This window comes from Ranitomeya imitator, chromosome 1 (genome assembly GCF_032444005.1).
Source record: "Ranitomeya imitator isolate aRanImi1 chromosome 1, aRanImi1.pri, whole genome shotgun sequence".
Lineage (NCBI taxonomy): Eukaryota > Metazoa > Chordata > Amphibia > Anura > Dendrobatidae > Ranitomeya > Ranitomeya imitator.
In genome coordinates this window covers 417,595,692-417,622,038 of record NC_091282.1, presented here as the reverse complement: position 1 = coordinate 417,622,038, position 26,347 = coordinate 417,595,692, and the positions used below count along the sequence as shown (strand labels likewise).

General features: G+C 44.4%; 1 protein-coding gene across 1 annotated transcript in view; it reads right to left on the bottom strand.

The window, feature by feature from the left end:
- Window positions 1-8,962: 8,962 nt before the first annotated feature.
- Window positions 8,963-26,347, bottom strand: part of LOC138675050 (guanine nucleotide-binding protein subunit alpha-14) — a 259,185-nt gene continuing 241,800 nt past the window's right edge. Inside the window, exons 4-7 of the mRNA XM_069763012.1 lie at window positions 17,260-17,388; window positions 15,611-15,740; window positions 14,788-14,941; window positions 8,963-10,011 (exon numbers count right to left, since the gene is read on the bottom strand). Coding sequence (XP_069619113.1) covers window positions 9,821-10,011; window positions 14,788-14,941; window positions 15,611-15,740; window positions 17,260-17,388 — 604 coding nt within the window. The 3' untranslated portion in view covers window positions 8,963-9,820. The remainder of the gene's footprint in view (window positions 10,012-14,787; window positions 14,942-15,610; window positions 15,741-17,259; window positions 17,389-26,347) is intronic.

Genomic DNA, 26,347 nt, shown 5'->3' with positions numbered 1-26,347 from the left:
CCGTGCGTTTGGTATTGATTAGGTGATCAGACCATTTTTCAGGCAGTTTCAATATTTGTCAATAGCAAAGCTATAAAAAAAAAACCTAAAGAAATGTTAAAAACTTCAGAAAACATTAAAATTATTTAATGCCAAAAAAGTTACGAAAATACCAACAGTTTCCACTTGAAAAACTGTTTTTTTACAGCTTGAACAAAACTTGTGTGAATATTCCCCCTAGCATGCCCTGAACCTTATGCAGTAGCATGCTTTATGCCTATACTGGAGCAAATGTCCCAAAGCTTTCCTGAGTCTGTTGAAGCACATGTGCAGCAGGACTGAGAAGAGCAGCACAAATTGCAGGGAGTGGGAAACTACAAAGTCAGTATGGCCGAATGAAGAGCAGTGCTGGTTTGGGCGGACAAAATATTATGGGGGGAGAATTACAGTGCTTTGCGAAAGTATTCGGCTCCCTGGAACTTTTCAACTTTTTCCCACTTATGCATCAAACGTAAAGATACCAAATGTAAATTTTTGGTGAAGAATCAACAATAAGTGGGACACAATTGTTAAGTTGAACGAAATTTATTGGCTATTTAAAATTTTGGTGGAAATTCAAACACGGAAAAGTGGGGCGTGCAATACTATTCGGCCCCTTTACTTTCAGTGCAGCAAACTCACTCCAGAAGTTCATTGTGGATCTCTGAATGATCCAATGATGTCCTAAAAGCCTAATGATGATAAATATAATCCACCTGTGTAATCAAGTCTCCGTATAAATACACCTGCTCTGTGATAGCCTCAGGGTTCTGTTTGAAGCACAGAGAGCATCATGAAGACCAAGGAACACAACAGGCAGGTCCGTGATACTGCTGGGGAGAAGTTTAAAGCCAGATTTGGACACAAAATGATTTCCAAAACTTTAAACATCCAAAGGAGCACTGTGCAAGTGATCATATTGAAATGGAAGGAGTATCACACCACTGCAAATCTACCAAGACCCGGCCGTCCCTCTAAACTCATCTCAAACAAGGAGAAGCCTGATCAAAGATGCTGCCAAGAGGCCCATGATCACTCTGGATGAACTGCAGAGATCTACAACTGAGGTGGGAAAGTCTGTCCATAGGACAACAATCAGTCGTACACTGCGCAAATCTGGCCTTTATGAAAGAGTGGCAAGAAGAAAGCCATTTCTCAAAGATATCCATAAAAAGTGTTGTTTAAAGTTTGCAACAAGCTACCTGGAAGACACACCAAACATGTGGAAGAAGGTGCTCTGGTCAGATGAAACCAAAATCGAACTTTTTGGCAACAATGCCAAATGATATGTTTGGCGTAAAGGCAACACAGCTCATCATCCTGAACACACCATCCCCACTGTCAAACGTGGTGGCAGCATCATGGTTTGGGCCTGCTTTTCTTCAGCAGGGACAGGGAAGATGGTTAAAATTGATGGGAAGATGGATGGAGCCAAATACAGGACCATTCTTGAAGAAAACCTGTTGGAGTCTGCAAAAGACCTGAGACTGGGACGGAGATTTGTCTTCCAACAAGACAATGATCCCAAACATAAAGCAAAATCTACAATGGAATGGTTCACAAATAAACGTATCGAGGTGTTAGAATGGCCAAGTCAAAGTCCAGACCTCAATCCAATCGAGAATCTGTGGAAAGAGCTGAAAACTGCTGTTCACAAACGATCTCCATCAAACCTCACTGAGCGCAAGAATGGGCAAGAATTTCAGTCTCTCGATGTACAAAACTGATCATACCCCAAGCAACTTGCAGCTGTAATCGCAGCAAAAGGTGGCGCAACAAAGTATTAAGTTAAAGGGGCCAAATAATATTGCACGTCCCACTTTTCAGTTTTTGAATTTGCACAAAAATTTAAAATAGCCAATTTGGTATCTTTATGTTTGAACATGATATGTGGGAAAAGGTTGAAAAGTTCTAGGGAGCCGAATACTTTCGCAAGGCACTGTATAATGTGTACTGATGTGTTATGTGCTCCCAGCCTGCAAGACTTGTCTTGGCTCACTCCCTGCTTACACAGTTCTCATTCCAAACAGGCGCACATGTCAGGCGTGGTCAAGGGGGTGGCTTGCTTAACAAGCAAGAAGGAAGCCACGCCCCCCTGATCTGTGACAGCATCCCGGAAGGGAGGGGAGCACTCAGGATCTGCATGTTCGTCAGTATGAGAAGTTCTAAATCGCACATAAAGTGACAATTGAAAACAGCACTATGGATAGAAGTCTTCATTATTTTTGTTAAATGCATTTATATCCCCAGAGTACTCCTTTAAACAGGTGCCACATACTGTAGACCAATATTTCTTAAAGGGGTATTCCATCTCAGTCATACATGGCCAAGATGGAAATACCTGTATCTACACGCTGGCCATAAGTGGTAATGGCTACAGAAAAAACAGAGGGGGCTACAGTACGTTGTTTGTTACTTACATAGAAATGAATAGGAGTAGAGAAAACAACACACCCAGCTACGCTGTTAAGAGTGACATGACAAACTACTCTGTATACTTCGGGAGTTATGGTGTTTGTAACTCCCTTAGAAGAGAACAGGAGTAATAGCATACAGCAGAGCCCAGACAGCGCCACTTTTTCTAGAGTCCCAACCTCCTGTGGCTTAAGCTAAGGCAAATATTCCATCTCTTCCATGAATTGCGGAGATGGGGTAAACTTTCAGCTCCAGTCTTCGAGTGTCTCAGACAACTATTAGTGATGAGCGAATATACTCGTTACTCGAGATTTCCCGAGCACGCTCGGGTGACCGAGTATTTTTTAGTGCTCGGAGATTTAGTTTTCATCGCCGCAGCTGAATGATTTACATCTCTTAGCCAGCGTAAGTACATGTGGGGATTCCTTAGCAACCAGGCAACCCCCACATGTACTTATGCTGGCTAAGATGTAAATCATTCAGCTGCGGCGATGAAAACTAAATCCCCAAGCACTAAAAAAAATACTCGGAGGTCACACGAGCGTGCTCGGGAAATCTCGAGTAACGAGTATATTTGCTCATCACTAACAACTATGCTTTTCTAGAAAGAGGACAGATGCAGCAATTAATGATATATTGACAGCATTTCTGGAAATTGTACCATACTGACATCCTGATAACATGACCTTTTATATAAATCATAAAATAATGAAAAAGCCTGAGAAATACGTACGCTACTCACCTGGTAGCAGTGTTTTTTCAGGAGCCATGACAGCACAACGAGAGAGGGGATCCGCCCTTCAGGGACAGGAAACCTCACATAAAAGGGCGGCACCTCACTCCCCCGCCAGTTGGTTTACAGAGTATGAAAGGACCTTCTAGGTTAGCAGCACATAAACAATATTAATATATGGTACAATTCACCCAGTGAATAAACTTAGGAATTTTTCTAAAGGAAGTGTTGAACCCATAAACAAAGAGGGTAGGGAATATAAGGGTGCTGTCATGGCTCCTGAAAAAACACTGCTACCAGGTGAGTAGCGTACGTATTTATTCAGTCGCCATGACAGCACAACGAGACTTTCAGAGAAGTGAAAAAGTGACTAGGGAGGGATAATAGCTTCCAGCACCCTTCTCCCAAACGTGAGGTCGGAGGAGCCACCTAGATCTAATCTATAGTGTCTAAGAAAGGTGGATGGAGAAGACCATGTGGCCGCCTTACAGATGTCCTCAATCGATACTTCTGCTCTCTCAGCCCAGGATGTGGCTACCGCACGAGTGGAGTGTGCCTTTATACCTTCTGGAATTTCCACGCCACCTGCAGTATAAGCAAGAGATATCGCCTCCCTAATCCATCTGGCTAGGGTATTTTTTGATACTCTAAGTCCCTTCCTAACCCCCTGGTAGGATAAAAATAAAGCGTGGTCTTTTTTCCAGGTGTCTGTTACCAAAATGTATTTGAGAAGGCACCTACGTACGTCCAAACAATGAAATCTCTGCTCCTTATTGTTAGAGGGATTAGGACAAAATGAAGGTAGGATCACCTCCTGGGATCTATGAAATTTTGAGGCAACCTTTGGAAGATAAAGAGGGTCAGGCCTCATCACCACTCTATCTTCCAAAAATTGCATATATGGACGTTGCCTGGATAATGCCTGAAGATCACTAACCCTTCTTGCCGATGTAAGGGCAACTAAGAGGGCTGTTTTGACCGACAGGATCTTGATTGGAACAGAGTCAATAGGCTCGAACGGAGCTTGTGTTAGAGCCGAGAGCACAAGATTTAGATCCCATGGTACTATCTTTTGTTTAACAACCGGCCTGGATCTGGTGACCGCTTTGAAAAACCTTGTTATCCAGTGATTACTGGCTATGTTGGAATTATATAGTGCCCCTAGAGCTGAAACCTGAACTCTAAGGGTGCTGGTGGCTAAGCCTAACTCTAGGCCCTTCTGTAAAAATTCTAGGATTTGAGCAATATCAGGTTTTTGATTGATTTGTGCTCCTGAACTTGATAGGAACTTCCTCCATACCCTAACATAAATGCTAGTCGTGGAGGCTTTCCTACTTTTAAGTAGAGTATTTACAAGATTTTGGGAGAATCCCTTTCCTTTCAGAAGTGACCTCTCAAGTTCCACGCTGTCAGGTGCAAGTTGGTTACTCGTGGATGCAAGACTGGACCCTGGGAAAGGAGGTCCGGTATTTCTGGGAGGATCCATGGCTGGGAAATGGACATGCTTCTCAACCAGAAAAGTCTTCCCGAATTTTCCTCAGAACTATAGGAATGAGATTCAGAGGAGGGAAAGCGTAGGCGAGACTGAAATTCCAGGGGATCAGAAGAGCGTCGACTGCGTACGGGTTGTCCCTTGGGTCTAGGGAACAGAATTGATGGAGTTTCTTGTTTCCTCGACTGGCAAACAGGTCTATCTCTGGACATCCCCACAACCGTACGATCTGATTGAAGACAGCCGGTTTTAGAGACCAGTCCCCTTGTTTGAGCTCGTTGCGGCTTAAGTAATCGGCCATGGTATTTAGATTTCCCTTTATATGAAGGGCCATAAGGGAGAGCAGGTGATTTTCGGCCATCTGAAAAATATGATTTGTAACGTTCATTAATGACCTACCTCCTTGGTGGTTCACATAAGCAACGGTCACCTGGTTGTCAGAGAGTAGTCTAACATGTCTACCCTGCAGAGGTATAAGGAACCTATCTAAGGCGCGTTCCACCGCCATCAATTCCTTCAGATTGGAGGACGTGTCTCGCTCAGAATGGGACCACAGACCCTGAATGCAATTGCCTTCCCAGTGTGCTCCCCACCCCGTGGGGCTAGCATCCGTTGTTATTACCCGTGTTATCTGATATGTCCAAGGTACCCCTCTACGCAGATTAGGGATGTGTGTCCACCACCTTAGTGAACCCGTGGCCTCTACAGATAGGGAAAATTTTTTGTCAAGGTTAGCGCCCAGACGCCGAAAATTATGCAGAACATCCCATTGCAGAGACCTGGAGTGAAACTGTGCCCACCTCACCGCCGGAAAACAAGAAGTAAGTGAACCTAAGAGTGACATAGCACCTCTTAAGGAAACTACGGGATTACTAATTGCTCTGGAGGCCAGCCGGTGAATAGTATCAACTTTTGAGTCTGGCAGGCGACATTCCTGCTGAGCTGAATCCACAGTAAGACCCAAGAACTGCTGTGATGTTGAGGGCTGAAGACGCGACTTTTTGAGATTGATAATCCATCCTAAGTTGTGTAACCCCGCCATCACTTTCCCCAACTGTTCTTTACAGTGTACCTCTGAACGTCCAACGATCAATAAATCATCCAGATAGGGAATTATTAGTATATTTTGCTCATGAAGGTGTGCCATAACCTCCACCATAATCTTAGTGAACACCCGAGGTGCGACTGCAACACCAAAGGGAAGTGCCCGATATTGAAAGTGCTCTACTGTGCCGGCAAGAGAAATCGCCACCCTGAGAAAGCGCTGATGAGTTGCATGTATCGGGACATGGTAATAGGCGTCTTTCAGATCTAAGACAACCATGAAGCAATTGTGAAAAAGAAGCTTTATTGCCGACTTCACAGATTCAATTTTAAAGGATGGGACCAGCAGAAATACATTCAGGCCCTTCAGATTGATGATGGTACGGTATGATCCATCTGGCTTCTTTACCAGGAATAAAGGGGAGTAAAACCCCGTACCTTGTTCCTCCGTAGGTACTTTAACGAGAACCCCCTTTTTTTGGAGATCTCGAACCTCTGACTCCAACGCCAACTGTTCCCGTCTATAGAAGGGTCTTGTTAGGAGAGGGAATCGTTTCTTACTGTCACCTGCTTTTTCTAGAAGCTCATCCAGCACTGGGCCAAACAAATGAACCCCCTCACAGGGGATGCCACATAGTTTTGATCTGGCCTGTAAGTCTCCTGGCCAGCATTTTATCCAAAGAGCCCTACGGGCCGCATTGGACAGTGCTGATGACCTTGCCGCTAGCCTAACAGAATCGGCTGACGCATCCGAAAGGAAGGCTGCTGCATCCTGAATCATAGACATAGATGACAGGATCTCGTTCCTAGGAACCTTATCCTTGAGCTGGTCTTCTAGATTACCCAGCCATACCATCAACGACCGGGCAGTGCAGGTGGCCGCAATCGCTGGCCTCAGGGAACCCGCTGATGTTTCCCAAGCTCCTTTAAGGAATACCTCAGCTTTCCTATCAAGCGGGTCTTTTAGGCTTCCCAGATCCTCAAATGGGAGAGACTTTTTTTACATGCTTTAGCCACCGCCGCATCCAATTTCGGGACCTTGTCCCAGGAGGAAGAAGCCTCTTCCTCAAAGGGATACCTTCTTTTGAACGCTGGTGGGAGTGACCCCTTCCTTTCGGGTTTTTTCCATTCTCTCGTAATCAGAGACTTAACTTTATCAACTACCGGAAATACTCTTCTGGATTTGCGATCTATGCCTTTAAACATTATATCCTGGATGGAACATTCCGCCTGGGTCTCCTCAATGCCCATAGTGTTGTTGACAGCTTTGACTAAGCGGTTAACCCTGTCTAGTGATAGACAGGTTCGACTAGATTCCACGTCCTCTGATGATGATGACGGATGAGAATCCGAACTCACACCACCCGTGTCTGAATCCACATCCGAGGCTGGGGATAATATCTCCTTCCTCTTTTTTGAAACTGTCTTCTGAGACCTCATGGAATCTCTGACCTCCTGTCTAACCAGATCCCTAAGAGTAGACGTAAGGTCAGGGGTCTCGTCCTCAATTAACTGTTGAATGCAGATGCTGCACAATTTCTTTTTATGTCCATCCGGAAGTGGTTCCGTACAGATGGCACACTCCCTATGTTTGGATTTGGACACAGATTTCCTCCCCTAATAAGGAGAGAGGGAATACAAGGAGGGACAGCTATCAGAAACGTACTTTCACGAAGCTCACTTACCCATCCCTGCAGCGAATGGTACCGTGATCGGGGGGTCCTTCTTAGCCGGAGATTCCTTACGGCCTGAGGACTTAGTTGACTTTTGAGCCTCTTTGGCTCTACCAGCGCGACTACTGCCACTAGAACGCCGCTGGGAGCTGCTCAAAGGTTGTTCAGGTGACTGCTGCTGCTCACCGCCCAGCTGCGGTGTTCCTTCCAGAGACTCCATTCCAAAATGGTGGACAGGAACAATGTTGAGGCCTCAGTGCAGCGCTTAAATCTATCCCCCTGGGTACCACCCCCGGATGGGGGGTCAGCAGGGACATTCCTCGGTGCACCGCTAATTGGTACTGCCCCCGCTAGCGCCCGTAGAGCGCCAGACACCCTGAGGCCAAAATCCCCCCCTCCGACGCCGGGCGCCGCCATTAGCTGGAATAAGACGCCACCGCGCATGCGCGGCCGCGTCATCGCCCGGCGCCGCACCCCGCGTCATCAGGACACGCCCCTTCTGGACGCGGCGCTGAGAGCAGACGCGCCGAACAAGGACGGCAGCGCTCACCAGCCACCGCAGACCCCAGCACCAGCGGCGGACCGACCCCAGAGGCTCCAGCAGATGCGCACCATGGGCCTCATGTACCAGGTGAACAGCGGCACCCTAGAAGTCAAGCCCTCCGCTTAGGGCTGCTTCCTCCTGCTGTCACCTACACAGACAGTCCCCCTGCCGTGTGGTGCTTCCATCCCCCTGATCAGGCCGAGGTAGGGGACCCCCGCTACCTGCATCGGCCTGTCAGGAGTGGGATAGCTTCTATCTTCGACCCTCTTCTCTGGGCCTGTCCGAAGAGGTTCCACTGTCAGGGACAGGAAACCAACTGGCGGGGGAGTGAGGTGCCGCCCTTTTATGTCTGAGGTTTCCTGTCCCTGAAGGGCGGATCCCCTCTCTCGTTGTGCTGTCATGGCGACTGAATAAATAATAATACAAATTTCTAATTCATACCCGAACACATCTACACTTTCAGGGACTATTTTTTGTGACATATATGCTGTGATCTCATAATAATGTATTTAGATTACAGCACATGGCTGGTTTCAGTGTGTATTGTGTACCTATTACAGCCTAAAACCTGGTCTAAAGACCAAAACTGACAGATTGATAGGGTTCTGTGAAACAGTCAGGCTGCAATCACACATTTGTGCATTTTCACATCCGTGTGCACATCCGTATTGAACACGAGTTCCATATTTTACTCTATGCAATGCAAAAGGTGACGTTTGAAATTATTATTTTTTTTAATGTAGTGTGTGAGTAAGATTTGTTTAAATGTTACTTTGCAGATTTTGAACTTTCCCTTTTAGATGTTTAAATGCACAATAAATGCAACCGATTCGCAGTGAGGTGAAGCGAACCAAACATACCCAATGCCTTTTAATTTTAGAATTTAGGGCAGCTACAATCTTATCTAGGAACTCTCAAAGCTTTATGAATATTAAAAATAAGTATTTTATTGCTGTTCAAAAGATCTCAGCATCAGCGGCAAGTCTGTAATATAGTTTCCACTTAAACCTAGATCATACACAACACAGTGAAACCACTTAGTGTCAAATGATTTAAAACGTAATTTATTCATATTCAAACAGCCCTACTGGAAGAGAAACATGTAAAATATATATATATGCCGATACATATATATATATAAACACACATTATTTATAAAGAGATACATATTTACAAATATCATTACAATGGAAATTCCTTCTCTATCTTTGGTTTTACATTGTAATAGGAAAGTATTTGCTCCTTGATTAACGTCATAATAGAGACCCGATTAATCATTTTATGGCTCTTTTAAATAATGAAATAGAAGGAAGTTTTTTTTACTATTCTGGGAAAAAATACACATACAGTCTAGAATTACAGGGAGCACCCCAATCTACTGAAGAAAAAAAAAAAATCATAAAAAGTTTTCTTGAATAAAAACGCTGTGTTGCTTTAAAATAGCCAAGGCAACTCTGGTTATAACTAAACCACAACATAAGTATTAATAATAAAAAAAAACAAGGAACTTATCTATTTGTGTATTTTTTCCACACTGTACTCTATGAAACATTCTCTTAAATATCCAATTGTTACAAACATTGGATAGAATAATAAAAGCAAACACATGGGAAGAAAACATAAAAAATAAAAATGAACAGCATTTATCATAAGGTTCATATATCACATTAAAAAAAAAAAGTAAACATCGGGATGCGGGGAGGGAAATTAACTTCTCTCTTGCTGATTACATTTCTTAAGAATCAGAACACAGTACGTTTGTAGGAAAATATAGCATCTCATCGCTGTACTCTTGGGAAAAGGGGAGGGGAGAGAGCAATGATTCAGGAGACCATCATCGGTATAGAATGACTATGAGGAGATTCCACAAATATCAATATTGTCCAGTTTTGTTTGTTTTTTTACACTAGATTGAATTCCCTCAGGTTCAGCTGTAAGATAGTGTCTTTAACAGCGGCGAAGACAAAGCGAATGTTCTCTGTGTCTGTGGCGCAGGTAAAATGAGAGTAGATGACCTTCTCTTTGTCAGGGTTCTGGTCTTGATAGAGCTTCAGAATAAATTCCCGAGCCGATTTGGCATCTTGCTTGAGACCTAAAACCAAAGACCAAACATTGTGTCAGCATTTGAGTGAAAGAATTAGCAAAAGGCACCATGTATACAAAAAATTACGGTGCTGTGGTGTCTCCTTTTGAAGACTTCATTTAAGCTGCATCTCTCGCTGGTTCAATGCATGAAACGTTTGATGTGTGTTAACAAAAAACAAAAAATTTTTTTTTAAAGACACGCCGCCCATAAGGAGATCCCAGTAGATGCATCTTGACTGCATGGCTTTATGCAACAAGCAAAACTTCTGAAGGCTTTAGGGTATGTTCACACGTTCAGGATTTCCATCCTTTTTTTTTCCTGACTGTTTTTTAAAAAACTGCAGCTCTTGGCAGAAAACGCAGGTCCTTTTTTTGGTCCTTTTTTGGTCCGTTTTTGATGCGTTTTTTGATGCGTTTTTTGATGCGTTTTTTTGATGCAGTTTTCTAGCCAGAGTCTGTGTGTTTTCTAGGAATTTTTTTAGGGTTAAAATGGCTGAAAATACCCTAACCCTACCCCTAACCCTACCCCTAACCCTACCCCTAACCCTACCCCTACCCCTAACCCTACCCCTAACCCTACCCCTAACCCTACCCCTAACCCTAACCCTACCCCTACCCCTATTCTAACCTTAGTGAAAAAAAAAAAAAAAAAATTCTTTATTTTTTTTATTGTCCCTACCTATGGGGGTGACAAAGGGGGGGGGGTGTCATTTACTATTTTTTTATTTTGATCACTGAGATATAACCTATCTCAGTGATCAAAATGCACTTTGGAACGAATCTGCCGGCCGGCAGATTCGGCGGGCGCACTGCGCATGCGCCCGCCATTTTGCAAGATGGCGGCGCCCAGGGAGAAGACGGCCGGACGGACACCGGGACGCCGGGTGAGTATAAGGGGGGGGAGATTAGGGCACGGGGGGGGGCATCAGAGCACTGGGGGGGGGCATCGGAGCACTGGGGGGGGGCATCGGAGCACGGGGGGGCGGGATCGGAACACGGGGGGGGCAGCCACACTCCGCCCACGCACTTCCGCCCGCTCCCCGCACTTCCTGCTGCAGCGGTTCTGCACATCAAACCGCAGTAAAACCCGCAGATATATTTTTGATCTGCGGGTTTTACTGCGGTTTGGACCTCACAATGGAGGTCTATGGGTGCAGAACCGCTGCGGCTCCGGAAAAAGAATTGACATGCTCCTTCTTTTTTCCGGGAGCTATTCAGCGCGTCTTTTTTTTTACAATTTCCGGACCATGTGCACAGTGTGTCCTGTTTTCCATAGGTTACAGTGTACTGTACCCTGCATGGAAAACAGCTGCGGAACCGCAGCGGCAAAACCGCCGCGGTTCCGCGGTAAAAAACGCACTGTGTGAACATGGCCTTATTCACACGTGCAGGATTCAACTACATTGTTACATTTTTATGAATAGTCAGGAGCAGTTAACAAATGGCAGGAAAACTATAAGAGGAAAGACCTATGCTTTTTTCTTTTTATATACATTTTTGTAGAGGATAGCAGTTAGGACTGAATGTAAATTTGCATTCACATTTTAATTAGTAGATCTTTGCTTTATTGATGGAAAGATTAATGTTACATGCACACAGCTGGCCAGAACCCTTCGGCTATGTGCACACGTAGGAAATGTGGTGCAGAATTTTCTGCACTAAATCTGCATCTCCTGGCAGAATCCGCAGGTGCATTTTTGATGCGTTTTTATGCGGTTTTAGTGCGTTTTTTTGTGCGGAATTGATGCGGATTTTGTGCAGTTTTTGTGCAGATTTTACCTCTGCAGATTTCTATTAATGGAGGGGTGCAGAAACGCTGCAGAACTGCACAAAAGAAGTGACATGCACTTCTTTGAAATCTGCAGCGTTTCTGCGCAGATTTTTCTGCACCATGTGTACAGCTTTTTTTTTCACATTGATTTACATTGTACTGTAAATCACAGTGCAGTTCTGCAGCATTTCTGCTGCAGAAAAAAACGCTGCAGAACTGCACTAAATCTGCATGTGCACATATTAAAAAGCAAACAAGCCAAACTGCATTTCAGAGCTTTTTTTAGGGTTTTTAACAGTTCCTGTAAAGAACATGTCTACACTGTAAACATTTGGTTTTCTTCTTCTTGTGCAATAACAAATAGGACAAAATAACTGAAAACTTCAGTGTGCATAACTATTCACCCCCTAAAGTCAGTACTGTGTAGAGCCTCCTTTTGCGGCAATTACAGCTGCACGTGGCCTTGGATGAGTCTCTATGAGCTTTCCACATCTTGCCACTTGGATTTTTGTCCATTCCTCAAAGCAAAACTGCTCCAGCACCTCCAAGTTAGATGGTTTCCACTGCCATGCGCTGCTTACAAGCATAAAGCAGCTGCTGACATCGGAACAAGACGCTGTGAGGGAGCACCGAGAAGGTAAGTGTAATTTTTTTCTTTTTTTATGTTTTCTGATGGAGTCATGCATACCAGTACGGGGATGGGGCCAATCATACCAGGTTAAAGATGGGGCCCTGGATACCAGGATAGGGATGAGGAGGCCATGCATACAAGGATAGGGATGAGGAGGCCATGCATACCAGGATAGGGATGAGGAGGCCATGCATACCAGGATAGGGATGAGGAGGCCATGCATACCAGAATAGGGATGAGGAGGCCATGCATACCAGGGTAGGGATGAGGAGGCCATGCATACCAAGGTAGGGATGAGGAGGCCATGCATACCAGGGTAGGGATGAGGAGGCCATGCATACCAGGGTAGGGATGAGGAGGCCATGCATACCAGGGTAGGGATGAGGAGGCCATGCATACCAGGGTAGGGATGAGGAGGCCATGCATACCAGGGTAGGGATGAGGAGGCCATGCATACCAGGGTAGGGATGAGGAGGCCATGCATACCAGGGTAGGGATGAGAAGGCCATGCATACCAGGGTAGGGATAAGGAGGCCATGCATACCAGGGTAGGGATGAGGAGGCCATGCATACCAGGGTAGGGATGAGGAGGCCATGCATACCAGGGTAGGGATGAGAAGGCCATGCATACCAGGATAGGGATGAGGAGGCCATGCACACCAGGGTAGGGATGAGGGGAGCATGCATACCAGGATAGGGATGAGGAGGTCATGCATACCAGGATAGGGATGAGGGCCATGCATACCAGTGTAGGGATGAGGGGGCCATGCATACCAGGGTAGGGATGAAGGGGGCCATGTGTATCAGGATGGGGATGAGGGGACCATATATACCAGAATAGGGGATAAGTACAGAATTGACCAAATTTTTTGCTTCAAAATGTTTTCCTAATTTCCTCCTCTAATACCTAGGTGCGTCTTATGGTCCGATGCGTTTTATAGTCCAAAAAATATAGTAAATGCGCACGCCAATTTTTAGTTATTTGATCCCATAAATTTAATTTACGAGATGCCTATATTTTTCTCTCTTTACCACAACTATTTAGTGCTGATGCATCACACACAAATTGCGTTACAAAAATATTTAAACACAGATTGTAATTCAATAAAATAGGTAAAAATCCAAGAGGGTGAATAGTTTTGCAAGCCACTATGCAATGAACAAATAACTTAGTACGCAGTAATAAATATAAACTAGTGCATGTCTAGTATTGACAAATAGCTACGTTTATGCGCATTATTTTACATTTACCTATTCTACAATAAAATTATGGGAATTTGAATTTACAAAAAATAAATAAAATTAAAAAACATGGAAATCACTTGGTCAATAAAATAAAATAAAAGCAAATCTTTCTTATTAGCACACTGTTGTTTTTTTGTTGGAAGAAACACAATGCCATGCTGTTTTCTTTGCCATCAGTACGTGATGAAATGAATTATTAAGTAGTCAAATTGCAATATACGCCATTAGAGGGCTATGCACACCGGACACTCCAGCTACGCGGCAGTAAGTTTGCTGGAGACATGGAGTGTTTTTTGGGCTTCTAAATCAAATGGAAGCAAGAATCTCTGCAAGTGAAGCTAAAGAAGCCTATGAGTTGCTTTAGAGGCTATGAGGTATATGTAGCCGATGCACTGTCATTGTATTCTGACCTTCAATACACATTCACTTTTAATAAAACCTGAGCTGTGATGGAGACCTAGATTCTTTAATTTCTGTTCATTCATCTCCAATCTGGAGATTGTAGTAGGAAAATCACAGTCTTCAGGCTCGACTAGCTAGTGGCTGAACGGCAGTACTATGATGATTCTTGGCGTTCACCACATTATTCAAGTTTTCATCACACCATAATAATATTTAGAATATCTTTATGGATAAACAAATGTTTTCATATATGAGCAAAAAAATAAAAGCTAAATTTGACGTATGCCTGCAGGTGATCAGGTAAAACACCACTCCAGAAAGCCTCCAGAAATATTTATCGCTTCCATTTGACCACTACAAAAAGACCCCAATGTATACATCTGCCATACACAGTGTGATATACATTTTTCACAATAGGATCCTGTGGGATAAGTTTCTTGTCTACTTAATACCATAGTATGAAATAGTATTGGGGTAGAGAGCGGAGAATAAGCCCAACGAAGGCCACAAGAAGAGTATCTGGCCTCCTTTAGATAAAATTAAATCCCTTCCCACTCGGTGAACTGTGCCTTATCTTTACGCACACATGATGCTTTTCCATCTTATATAAGTTATATGAAGCTCACGTCTCCTCACCTAGAACTCTTCTTCCTCATCAATTCTCCACTAGAGACACTTTTCGTATGTCTGTTTCTAGCAAAAACGAATTGCCAGTAACAGCCAGTGTTGCTTACCAGTAAATTCAGGAAAGTAGTCAATTAAATGCGAGAATAGAATTTTCTCCTCTAAAAGATCCTTCTTGTTTAGAAACAGAATGACAGAAGAATTCTGGAACCAGGGGTAGGTTATGATGGTTTTGAATAGAGCTTTGCTTTCTTCCATTCGGTTCTAAAAGCAAAAATAAATAAAATAAGCAAACATTTATAGACCCTTATTAGACATCGCAACATACCCCTATTTGTTCACCCAAGTCAGCGTTTGCCAACCAGAGTTTTGTGGGCCTAGTGTCCCATGAACATGGTAAGGCTAAGATGAAAGCCAGCAGTGACAATGACGTTTCATCACATAGTATGGATGATACCCTGATATCAGCCCCTCCGAAAACCCTGAGCGAGGGTTAACATTTAACAGACCAAATCAGAACATAATGCCGATTGAAAAATTATGAAAAGCTTTGCACACCCTACATCCAAGCTTCTTTGAGGCAGAGAAAAAGGTCTTTGAATTTACACTTTGAAGAAATGAGCATGTCCTGATGCTGCTCAAGGGGAAAAACGTGTGTCCATATTACATTTAGAGTTATAATCTAAAATGTTTCAGCAATTTAATCATCTCTATTGCCTCCACATAAGACAACCCCATAATGGTCATTATGCATGAGGCTGTACCGAATTACAAAGACTGCTCATTAGTAAAGGTTTTCATAATCCCGTCCAGCCTCGTCAGCACCACACCAAACGCACTTCCATATTAGAGGGCATACATTATTATATCACCAATCTGTCCACAACTAGAAGCCAAGCCTATACCAAATAGATATTTTATTCATTCACTTACTTCATTATCACATTCTGCAAGAACCTGGTCATATTCACTCAAGGCCACCAAGAAAATTATGGAGGTGACATTTTCAAAACAGTGTATCCACTTTCTTCTTTCTGATCTCTGGCCACCGACATCCACCATCCTGTATGACAAGACAAACGCCGTCAACATACAGAATGAATGAGTGAATGGTTATAGAAGAGCGAGAGGTTCAATTAATTATATATAAAGCTTTTTGGTCATGAAGTACAAATCAGCAGTAACCAAATCCATATTTGTAGTCATATCAAGGCATCTGCCAATTGGGTATGGATTTTGGTGCAACAGCCAAAATCCATACCCAACAGCATTACACATTTATCAAAATTGATGCCTTATTTAAAAAGGCACCTGCCAGCTTTATGCTCTTTAATAACAATCCTAGGGCAGATCTTACACTGTGGTGTTCCTCTATTATTCCTTCTGAAAATGCTGGAATAAATGGTTTGCCTCCACACAGTCTGACAAACCATAGGGGGAATCTTTAAAGGGACTGTCAGCACAAAATGACTATTCAAACCAAGTACAGGTGCTCGGTGCACCACGGCGGGGCCAAACTTAAGTGTACCTTCCCACCTGCTTGTTTTCAATCTGTCTCTATTAAGCCAAAGCTATCAATCAAAGAATGTGAAATGGAGGAAAAACCAAACAGGTGGGAAGGTGCACTTAATTGTTTGGCCACCATGGTGCACCGAGCACCTGTACTTGGTTCAGTTATTCTGTGCTGACAGAATCCCTTTAAGTGCATCATCTTCCCACCTACTTGTTCTCCCTCTATTTCCATCTCCCTTTTTTTGATTGACAGCTCTTGCTTTATAGAGCCAGAGAAGGGTGGAAATAGATGGGAAAACAAGTACGGTAGATGGGAAGGTGTACTCACATCGTCATTCTGTGCTGACCGACTTGGCAGTTGACTGTCAGTACAGAATGACTGTTCTAACCATGAACTGTATTAATGGCAAGGTACACATGCACAAATGCACGTACGCACACAAACTTATACAAATCTTTATACAACAAAAGAGCTTTATTTTTGAGGGGAAAAAACTATAAAATTCCAGATCTATATTTAAAAGGGGCTGTCTCACTCTTAAAAGAATGAAAGTGCAAAATGTTTGTAAAAACAAGCAACTTTGCAATTTACCTGTTAAAATGTCTCACGGTTCCAAAGAATGGAGAGGATTTTTAAATTTATAGTTCAGTTTCTTGTCTTAGTTACCAACCACCTCTGCGGTCTACCATTCTGATTGTCCAGTCTAAGTGGACGTAAACTAATACTTGGCTTTCTTTGTGCCAAAAATTTGAGCCAAAATATTGGTACAGTGTGGCATGGCAAGTCACACCCAGTTTCTGCTATGCCACAGTGCCAGACAGCAAAGCCTTACCCTCATGATGGACAAGGCACGGAAAGGTTCTAAAGCGCATAAAAGGTATGTTGCAAGCCATGAAAGACTGTTTATGGTGTAAAGAGTACATTTAGATTGATAAATCTCCCCCAAAATAGTTTTTTATGAGTCCTGTGTCGAAAATAAAGCAAGAAATTTAAAGTTTTTCAATTTACAGACAACAAAATTCATGCTTTCGATGCTAGGCAAGCACAATGGAAAGTTCATTCAACTTACCTGAAAATAATATTCTCTAAATCGAAAGGATACTCAATGATTCCAGTAGTAGGCACTCTGACTCGAAGTACATCTTGCTGGGTGGGAATGTAGCCAGTAACAGCAATGCGATCTATGTCACCAAGGTAGCTGGTGGGAAAAATAACAATTATAAACATAAAGATGTACCGTATATACTCGAGTATAAGCCGAGATTTTCTGCCCAAAGTCCCCCTCTCTGCTTATACTCGAGGCATACGCATGGGAGGGGGAGCGGGGGCTGTCTAATTATACTCACCTGCTCCTGGTGCGGTCCCTGCATGTCTTTTCCCAGACGTTGAAAGCTTCTTCCTGTACTGAGCGGTCACATGGTACCGCTCATTACAGTAATGAATATGCGGCTCCACCTCCCATAGAGGTGGAACCGCATATTCATTACTGTAATGAGCGGTAACTGTGACCGCTCAGTACAGGAAGAAGCTGCCGGCGCCAGGGAATAGACGTGCAGGGACCGCACCAGGAGCAGGTAAGTATAACGGGGAGGGGAGCACTGCGCGATATTCACCTGCTCCTCGTTCCGGCGCCGCTCCGTCTTCAACAGTGACGCTCAGGTCAGAGGGCGTGGTGACGTGGTTAGTGCGCGCCCTCTGCCTGAACGTCAGTGGCAGTGCAGGAGACGCTGAAGATGGAGCGGTGCCGGAACGAGGAGCAGGTGAATATTGAAAGTGCCGGGGGCCTGAGCGACGGAGAGGTGAGTATGATTTTTTTTTTTTTATCGCAGCAACAGCAAATGGGGCAAGTGTCTGTATGGAGCTTCTATGGGGCCATAACATTTGTGCAGCACTGTATGGGGCCATAACGTTTGTGCAGCACTATATGGGACCATAACCTTTGTGCAGCACTATATGGGGCCATAACCTTTGTGCAGCACTATATGGGGCCATAACCTTTGTGCAGCACTGTATGGGGCCATAACGTTTGTGCAGCACTGTATGGGGCCATAACGTTTGTGCAGCACTGTATGAGGCCATAACGTTTGTGCAGCACTGTATGGGGCCATAACTTTGTGCAGCACTGTATGGGGCCATAACGTTTGTGCAGCAGTATATGGGGCCATAACGTTTGTGCAGCAGTATATGGGGCCATAACGTTTGTGCAGCACTATATGGGGCCATAACGTTTGTGCAGTACTGTATGGGGCCATAACGTTTGTGCAGCACTATATGGGGCAAGTGTCTGTATGGGGCCATGATCAACGTTTGTGCAGCACTATATGGGGCAAATATCTTTATGGAGCATCTTATGGGGCCATAATCAACATTTGTGCAGCATTATATTGGGCAAATGTGTCTATGGAGCATCTTATGGGGCCATTATTAACCTTTATGCAGGATTATATGGGGCATATTTTAATATGGAGCATCTTATGGGGCCCATCATAAACTTTATGGAGCATTATATGGGGCTCCTGATTCACTATGGATATTCAAAAACACTTAACCTACTGATGTCTCAAATAATTTTACTTTTATTGGTATCTATTTTTACTCTTGACATTTACTGGTAGCTGCTGCATTTCCCACCCTAGGCTTATACTCGAGTCATTAACCTTTCCCAGGTTTTTGTGGCAAAATTAGGGGGGTCGGCTTATACTCGGGTCGGCTTATACTCGAGTATATACGTATTTAAAGACGTTGAGATACAAAGATGACATTTTAATAGCAAATGAAGGTGTTCATGCAGAAAGCATACTCAAGACCTGGGCTTTAGTGCTTTGAAATACGTAGTCAATAATATACCATCAACCTTCCTGTACCCGTCAGTGACTTGGATGTTCAAAAATAACCAAAATATTTAGAATTGAGAGTCCTCAGTGGTTGATACCTTTTAATGGCTAACTGAAAAGATGGTAACAAATTGCAAGCTTTTGAGACTACACAGGTCTCTTCATCAGGCAAAGACTAAAACAAATTCTGAAGAATCACATATTTATGCACAACTGTTATGACCTGGTGGTTAGGAGCACCAGGAATGACCTGATAGTTAAACCTCAAACAGGACAAGCTCTGGAATGTGGGAGCTCTGCTGACCGCAATCCCTAATCCTATCACAACAACTAAAAATAGCCGTGGAGCGCTCCTGACGCTCCCTAGGCGCCTCGTCACAGCCTAAGAACTAGCTAGCCCTAGAGAAAGAAAGTAAAGCCTACCTTGCCTCAGAGAAATTCCCCAAAGGAAAAGGCAGCCCCCCACATATATTAACTGTGAGTTAAGATGAAAGTCACAAACACAGAAATGAAACAGGTTGTAGCACAGGGAGGCCAGACTAACTAAGTAAATAGACAGAGGATAGGAAAGGTATCTTTGCGGTCAGCACAAAAACTACAAAAAGACCACGCAGAGTGTGCAAAACGACCCCCGCACCGTGCGCCACCCTGCATCCCAGAGCTTCCAGCTAGCGAGACAAAATAATGAAAGCAAGCTGGACTAGAAAACCATGAACAGAAAATAACAAACGGGGACTTAGCTTCTTGCAGGAAGAGACAGGTCTCAGAAAGATCCAAGAGCGAACTGAAGCAATGCAGAAACATTGACAGCTGGCATGGAGTAACGATCTAAGTGGAGTTAAATAGAGCAGCAAACCAAACGATAAACCCAGTCACCTGTGTAAGGAACCTCAGAAGCAGCAGCTCCACTCACAGCCACCAGAGGGAGCCCACGGACAGAACTCATCGAAGTACCATTCACAACCACAGGAGGGATTTTGACAACAGAATTCACAACAGTACCCCCCCTTGAGGAGGGGTCACCGAACCCTCACCAGAGTCCCCAGGCCGATCAGGATGAGCCAAATGAAAGGCACGAACTAGATTGGCAGCATGAACATCAGAGGCAAAAACCCAGGAATTATCCTCCTGACCATAACCCTTCCACTTGACCAGGTACTGGAGTTTCCATCTTGAAACACGAGAATCCAAAATCTTCTCCACCACATACTCCAACTCCCCCTCGACCAACACCGGAGCAGGAGGATCAACGGAGGGAACCATAGGCGCCACGTATCTCCGCAACAACGACCTATGGAACACATTATGGATGGCAAAAGAAGCTGGAAGGTCCAAACGAAATGACACAGGATTAAGAATTTCAGAAATCTTATATGGCCCAATGAAACGACGCTTAAACTTAGGAGAGGAAACCTTCATAGGAACATGACGAGATGACAACCAAACCAAATCCCCAACCCGAAGTCGGGGACCAACACAGCGCCGGCGGTTAGCGAAACGTTGAGCCTTCTCCTGGGACAATGTCAAATTGTCCACCACATGAGTCCAAATCTGCTGCAACCTGTCCACCACAGTATCCACACCAGGACAGTCCGAAGGCTCAACTTGCCCTGAAGAGAAACGAGGATGGAAACCAGAATTGCAGAAAAAAGGAGAAACCAAAGTAGCCGAGCTGGCCCGATTATTAAGGGCGAACTCAGCCAAAGGCAAGAAGGACACCCAATCATCCTGATCAGCAGAAACAAAGCATCTCAGATATGTTTCCAAAGTCTGATTAGTTCGTTCGGTTTGGCCATTAGTCTGAGGATGGAAAGCCGAAGAAAAAGACAAATCAATGCCGATCTTAGCACAAAAGGACCGCCAAAACCTTGAAACAAACTGGGAACCTCTGTCCGAGACGATGTTCTCCGGAATGCCATGCAAACGAACCACATGCTGGAAAAACAATGGCACCAAATCAGAGGAGGAAGGTAATTTAGACAAGGGTACCAAATGGACCATCTTAGAGAAGCGATCACAAACCACCCAAATGACCGACATCCTTTGAGAAACAGGGAGATCAGAAATAAAATCCATGGAAATATGCGTCCAGGGCCTCTTCGGGACCGGCAAGGGCAAAAGCAACCCACTGGCACGAGAACAGCAGGGCTTAGCCCGAGCACAAGTCCCACAGGACTGCACAAAAGAACGCACATCCCGTGACAAAGAAGGCCACCAAAAGGATCTAGCCACCAAATCTCTGGTACCAAAGATTCCAGGATGACCAGCCAACACCGAACAATGAACCTCAGATAACTCTACTAGTCCATCTATCAGGGACAAACAGTTTCTCCGTTGGACAACGGTCAGGTCTCTCAGCCTGAAACTTCTGCAGCACGCGCCGCAAATCAGGGGAGATGGCAGACAAAATTACCCCCTCTTTAAGAATACCCGCCGGCTCCGGAACACCCGGAGAGTCAGGTACAAAACTCCTTGACAGGGCATCAGCCTTCACATTCTTAGATCCCGGAAGGTATGAAACCACAAAATCAAAACGGGAGAAAAAGAGCGACCATCGAGCCTGTCTAGGATTCAACCGTTTGGCAGAATCGAGATAAGTCAAAGTCAAGACCACCACGCGATGTTTAGCTCCTTCAAGCCAATGTCGCCACTCCTCGAATGTCCACTTCATGGCCAACAACTCTTGATTGCCAACATCATAATTGCGCTCAGCAGGCGAGAATTTTCTAGAAAAGAAGGCACAAGGTTTCATCACCAAGCCATCAGAACTTCTTTGCGACAAAACAGCCCCTGCTCCAATCTCAGAAGCATCAACCTCGACCTGAAACAGGAGCGAAACATCTGGCTGGCACAGCACAGGGGCAGAAGAAAAACGACGCTTCAACTCCTGAAAAGCCTCTACAGCCGCAGAGGACCAATTGACCACATCAGCACCTTTCTTGGTCAAATCAGTCAACGGTTTAGCAACACTAGAAAAATTAGCGATGAAGCGACGGTAAAAATTAGCAAAGCCCAGGAAGTTCTGTAGGCTCTTCACCGATGTCGGCTGAGTCCAATCATAAATGGTCTGGACCTTAACAGGGTCCATCTCGATAGTAGAAGGGGAAAAAATGAAACCCAAAAACGAAACCTTCTGAACTCCAAAGAGACACTTAGACCCCTTCACAAACAAGGAATTCGCACGAAGGACCTGGAACACCATTCTGACCTGCTTCACATGAGACTCCCAATCATCCGAAAAGACCAAAATGTCATCCAAATATACAATCATGAATCTATCCAGGTACTCTCGGAAGATGTCATGCATAAAGGACTGAAACACAGATGGAGCATTAGAAAGCCCGAATGGCATAACCAGGTACTCAAAATGGCCCTCGGGCGTATTAAATGCTGTTTTCCATTCATCACCCTGTTTAATTCGCACAAGATTATACGCCCCTCGAAGATCTATCTTGGTGAACCAACTAGCCCCCTTAATCCGAGCAAACAGATCAGACATCAGCGGCAAAGAATACTGAAATTTGACTGTGATCTTATTAAGAAGGCGGTAATCAATACAAGGTCTTAAAGAGCCATCCTTCTTGGCCACAAAAAAGAACCCTGCTCCCAATGGTGACAACGACGGGCGAATATGACCCTTCTCCAAGGATTCCTTTATATAGCTCCGCATAGCAGCGTGCTCTGGCACAGATAAATTAAACAGACGGCCCTTAGGAAACTTACTACCAGGAATCAAATTAATAGCACAGTCGAAATCCCCATGAGGAGGTAGGGCACCAGATTTGGGCTCTACAAATACATCCTGGTAATCTGATAAAAACTCAGGGACTTCAGAAGGAGTGGAAGGCAAAATTGACAACAATGGAACATCACCATGTACCCCTTGACAACCCCAGCCGGACACAGACATAGATTTCCAATCCAATACTGGATTATGGACCTGTAGCCATGGCAACCCCAAAACGACCACATCATGCAGATTATGCAACACCAAAAAGCGAATATCCTCCTGATGTGCAGGAGCTATGCACATGGTCAAATGAGTCCAGTACTGAGGCTTATTCTTGGCCAAAGGCGTAGCATCAATTCCTCTCAATGGAATAGGATACTGCAAGGGCTCCAAGAGAAAACCACAGCACCTGGCAAACTCTAAGTCCATCAAATTCAGGGCAGCGCCTGAATCCACAAATGCCATAACAGAATAGGACGACAGAGAGCAAATCAGGGTAACGGACAAAAGAAATTTAGACTGTACTGTACCAATGGTGGCAGACCTAGCGAACCGCTTAGTGCGCTTAGGACAATCGGAGATAGCATGAGTGGATTCACCACAGTAAAAACACAGTCTATTCCGACGTCTGTGTTCTTGCCGTTCAGCTCTGGTCAAAGTCCTATCACACTGCATAGGCTCAGGCCTATTCTCAGAGAACACCGCCAAATGGTGCACAGCTTTGCGCTCACGCAAGCGCCGATCGATCTGAATGGCCAAGGACATAGACTCATTCAGACCAGCAGGCGTGTGAAATCCCACCATGACATCCTTAAGGGCTTCAGAAAGACCCTTTCTGAAAATTGCCGCCAGGGCACATTCATTCCACTGAGTAAGCACAGACCACTTTCTAAACTTCTGACAGTACACCTCCGCTTCATCCTGACCCTGACACAATGCCAGCAAGATTTTCTCTGCCTGATCCACGGAATTTGGTTCATCATAAAGCAATCCAAGCGCCAGAAAAAACGCATCAACATCACGCAATGCAGGATCTCCTGGCGCAAGGGAAAATGCCCAGTCTTGAGGGTCACCACGCAACAAAGAAATAATGATTTTTACTTGTTGAGCGGGGTCACCAGAGGAGCGGGGTTTCAAAGCTAGAAACAGTTTACAATTATTTTTGAAATTCAGAAACTTAGCTCTATTCCCAGAAAATAACTCAGGAATAGGAATTCTAGGCTCTAACATAGGATTCTGAACCACAAAATCTTGAATGTTTTGTACCCTTGCAGTGAGATGATCCACACAAGAGGACAGACCTTGAATGTCCATCTCTACACCTGTGTCCTGAACCACCCAAAGGTCTAGGGGAAAAGAAAGACAAAACACAGTGCAAAGAAAAAAAAATGGTCTCAGAACTTCTCTTATCCCTCTATTGAGATGCATTAATACTTATGTCCAGCTGTACTGTTATGACCTGGTGGTTAGGAGCACCAGGAATGACCTGATAGTTAAACCTCAAACAGGACAAGCTCTGGAATGTGGGAGCTCTGCTGACCGCAATCCCTAATCCTATCACAACAACTAAAAATAGCCGTGGAGCGCTCCTGACGCTCCCTAGGCGCCTCGTCACAGCCTAAGAACTAGCTAGCCCTAGAGAAAGAAAGTAAAGCCTACCTTGCCTCAGAGAAATTCCCCAAAGGAAAAGGCAGCCCCCCACATATATTAACTGTGAGTTAAGATGAAAGTCACAAACACAGAAAATAAACAGGTTGTAGCACAGGGAGGCCAGACTAACTAAATAAATAGACAGAGGATAGGAAAGGTATCTTTGCGGTCAGCACAAAAACTACAAAAAGACCACGCAGAGTGTGCAAAAAGACCCCCGCACCGATTCACAGTGCGGAGGCGCCACCCTGCATCCCAGAGCTTCCAGCTAGCGAGACAAAATAATGAAAGCAAGCTGGACTAGAAAACCATGAACAGAAAATAACAAACGGGGACTTAGCTTCTTGCAGGAAGAGACAGGTCTCAGAAAGATCCAAGAGCGAACTGAAGCAATGCAGAAACATTGACAGCTGGCATGGAGTAACGATCTAAGTGGAGTTAAATAGAGCAGCAAACCAAAGGATAAACCCCGTCACCTGTGTAAGGAACCTCAGAAGCAGCAGCTCCACTCACAGCCACCAGAGGGAGCCCACGGACAGAACTCACCGAAGTACCATTCACAACCACAAGAGGGAGCTTGACAACAGAATTCACAACACACAACATAGCACAGACTGGACACCTCCACCTGGACGCAACCCTCATTTGGATAAATATATAGACTCCTTCAGACATTTGATAAAATCCACAATCATAGATACTAACAGGAGACAAGCATCCAACATCAGTGCCCAGGAGACCTGCTGACAAGGGAGGTGAAATAGTCATGATGAACACATCAGACTATATGAGGGAAGCAAACAGACAACTTATGGACACACACTACTACAAAAAATTGGAGTCGGATCCTACACAGGACTATTACAAGGAACTAAACAAGTTGGTATCTTGTCTGCCCGACGAATTCATAAGAGCCAATGACCTGATACCAGAAAGTCCAAGAACAGGGACATTCTACATGCTTCCCAAAATCCACAAAGCTGGAAACCCAGGAAGACCAATTATCTCATGTGTGGGCACCCTTACTGAGCAGGTATCTGGATGGGTAGAGGGTATTCTTAAACCCCTGGTAAAGGATACACCTAGCTTCATTCAGGACACAACTGACCTATTGAATAAACTATCAGCAATAGGTCCTCTACCAGAAGGAACCATCCTGGCCACCATGGATGTGGAATCTTTGTACTCCAATATCCCACACCAGGATGGATTAAATGCCTGCAAATTCTTCCTGGAAAACACAGGGACTGATGCACATTCTGTGGTGAAACTTATAAAATTCATCTGCACCCACAATTGCTTTGAATTTGACAAGAAGATCTATCTACAGGAGACTGGCACAGCAATGGGAAGTAAAATGGCCCCAGAGTATGCAAATCTTTTCATGGCCAAGCTTGAAAGCGACTTTTTGTCCTCATGTCCCATCAGGCCTCTAGCGTACTACCGCTACATTGATGACATTTTAATCATCTGGACGGAGTCTGAGCCACAGCTAAAGACGTTCCATGAACAGTTTAATCTATTTCATCCTACCATCAACTTGACACTCAACTACTCCTGCACTTAAATTAACTTTTTGGACACCATCATTAAGCTGCAGAACAATAAAATAGAGACATCCCTATATCAGAAGCCAATCCACCATCCATCATACCTTAAATGGGACAGTTTCCATCCAAAACACAAAAAACTATTGTCTACAGCCAAGCCATCAGATACAATCGTACATGTTCCAACCCAATGGATAGAGATGAACACCTGGGTCGCCTCAGAAAGACCTTTTTGAATCAGGGCTACCATCCAAGAACAATTGAAAACCAGATTACAAGAACCACCACAATACCAGAATATCAAGGAATCACCTGCTACATTACAAAGCTAAAGAAGAAGAAAATAACCGGGTGCCTCAAATAGTCACCTACAATCCAAATCTGGAGGTGCTA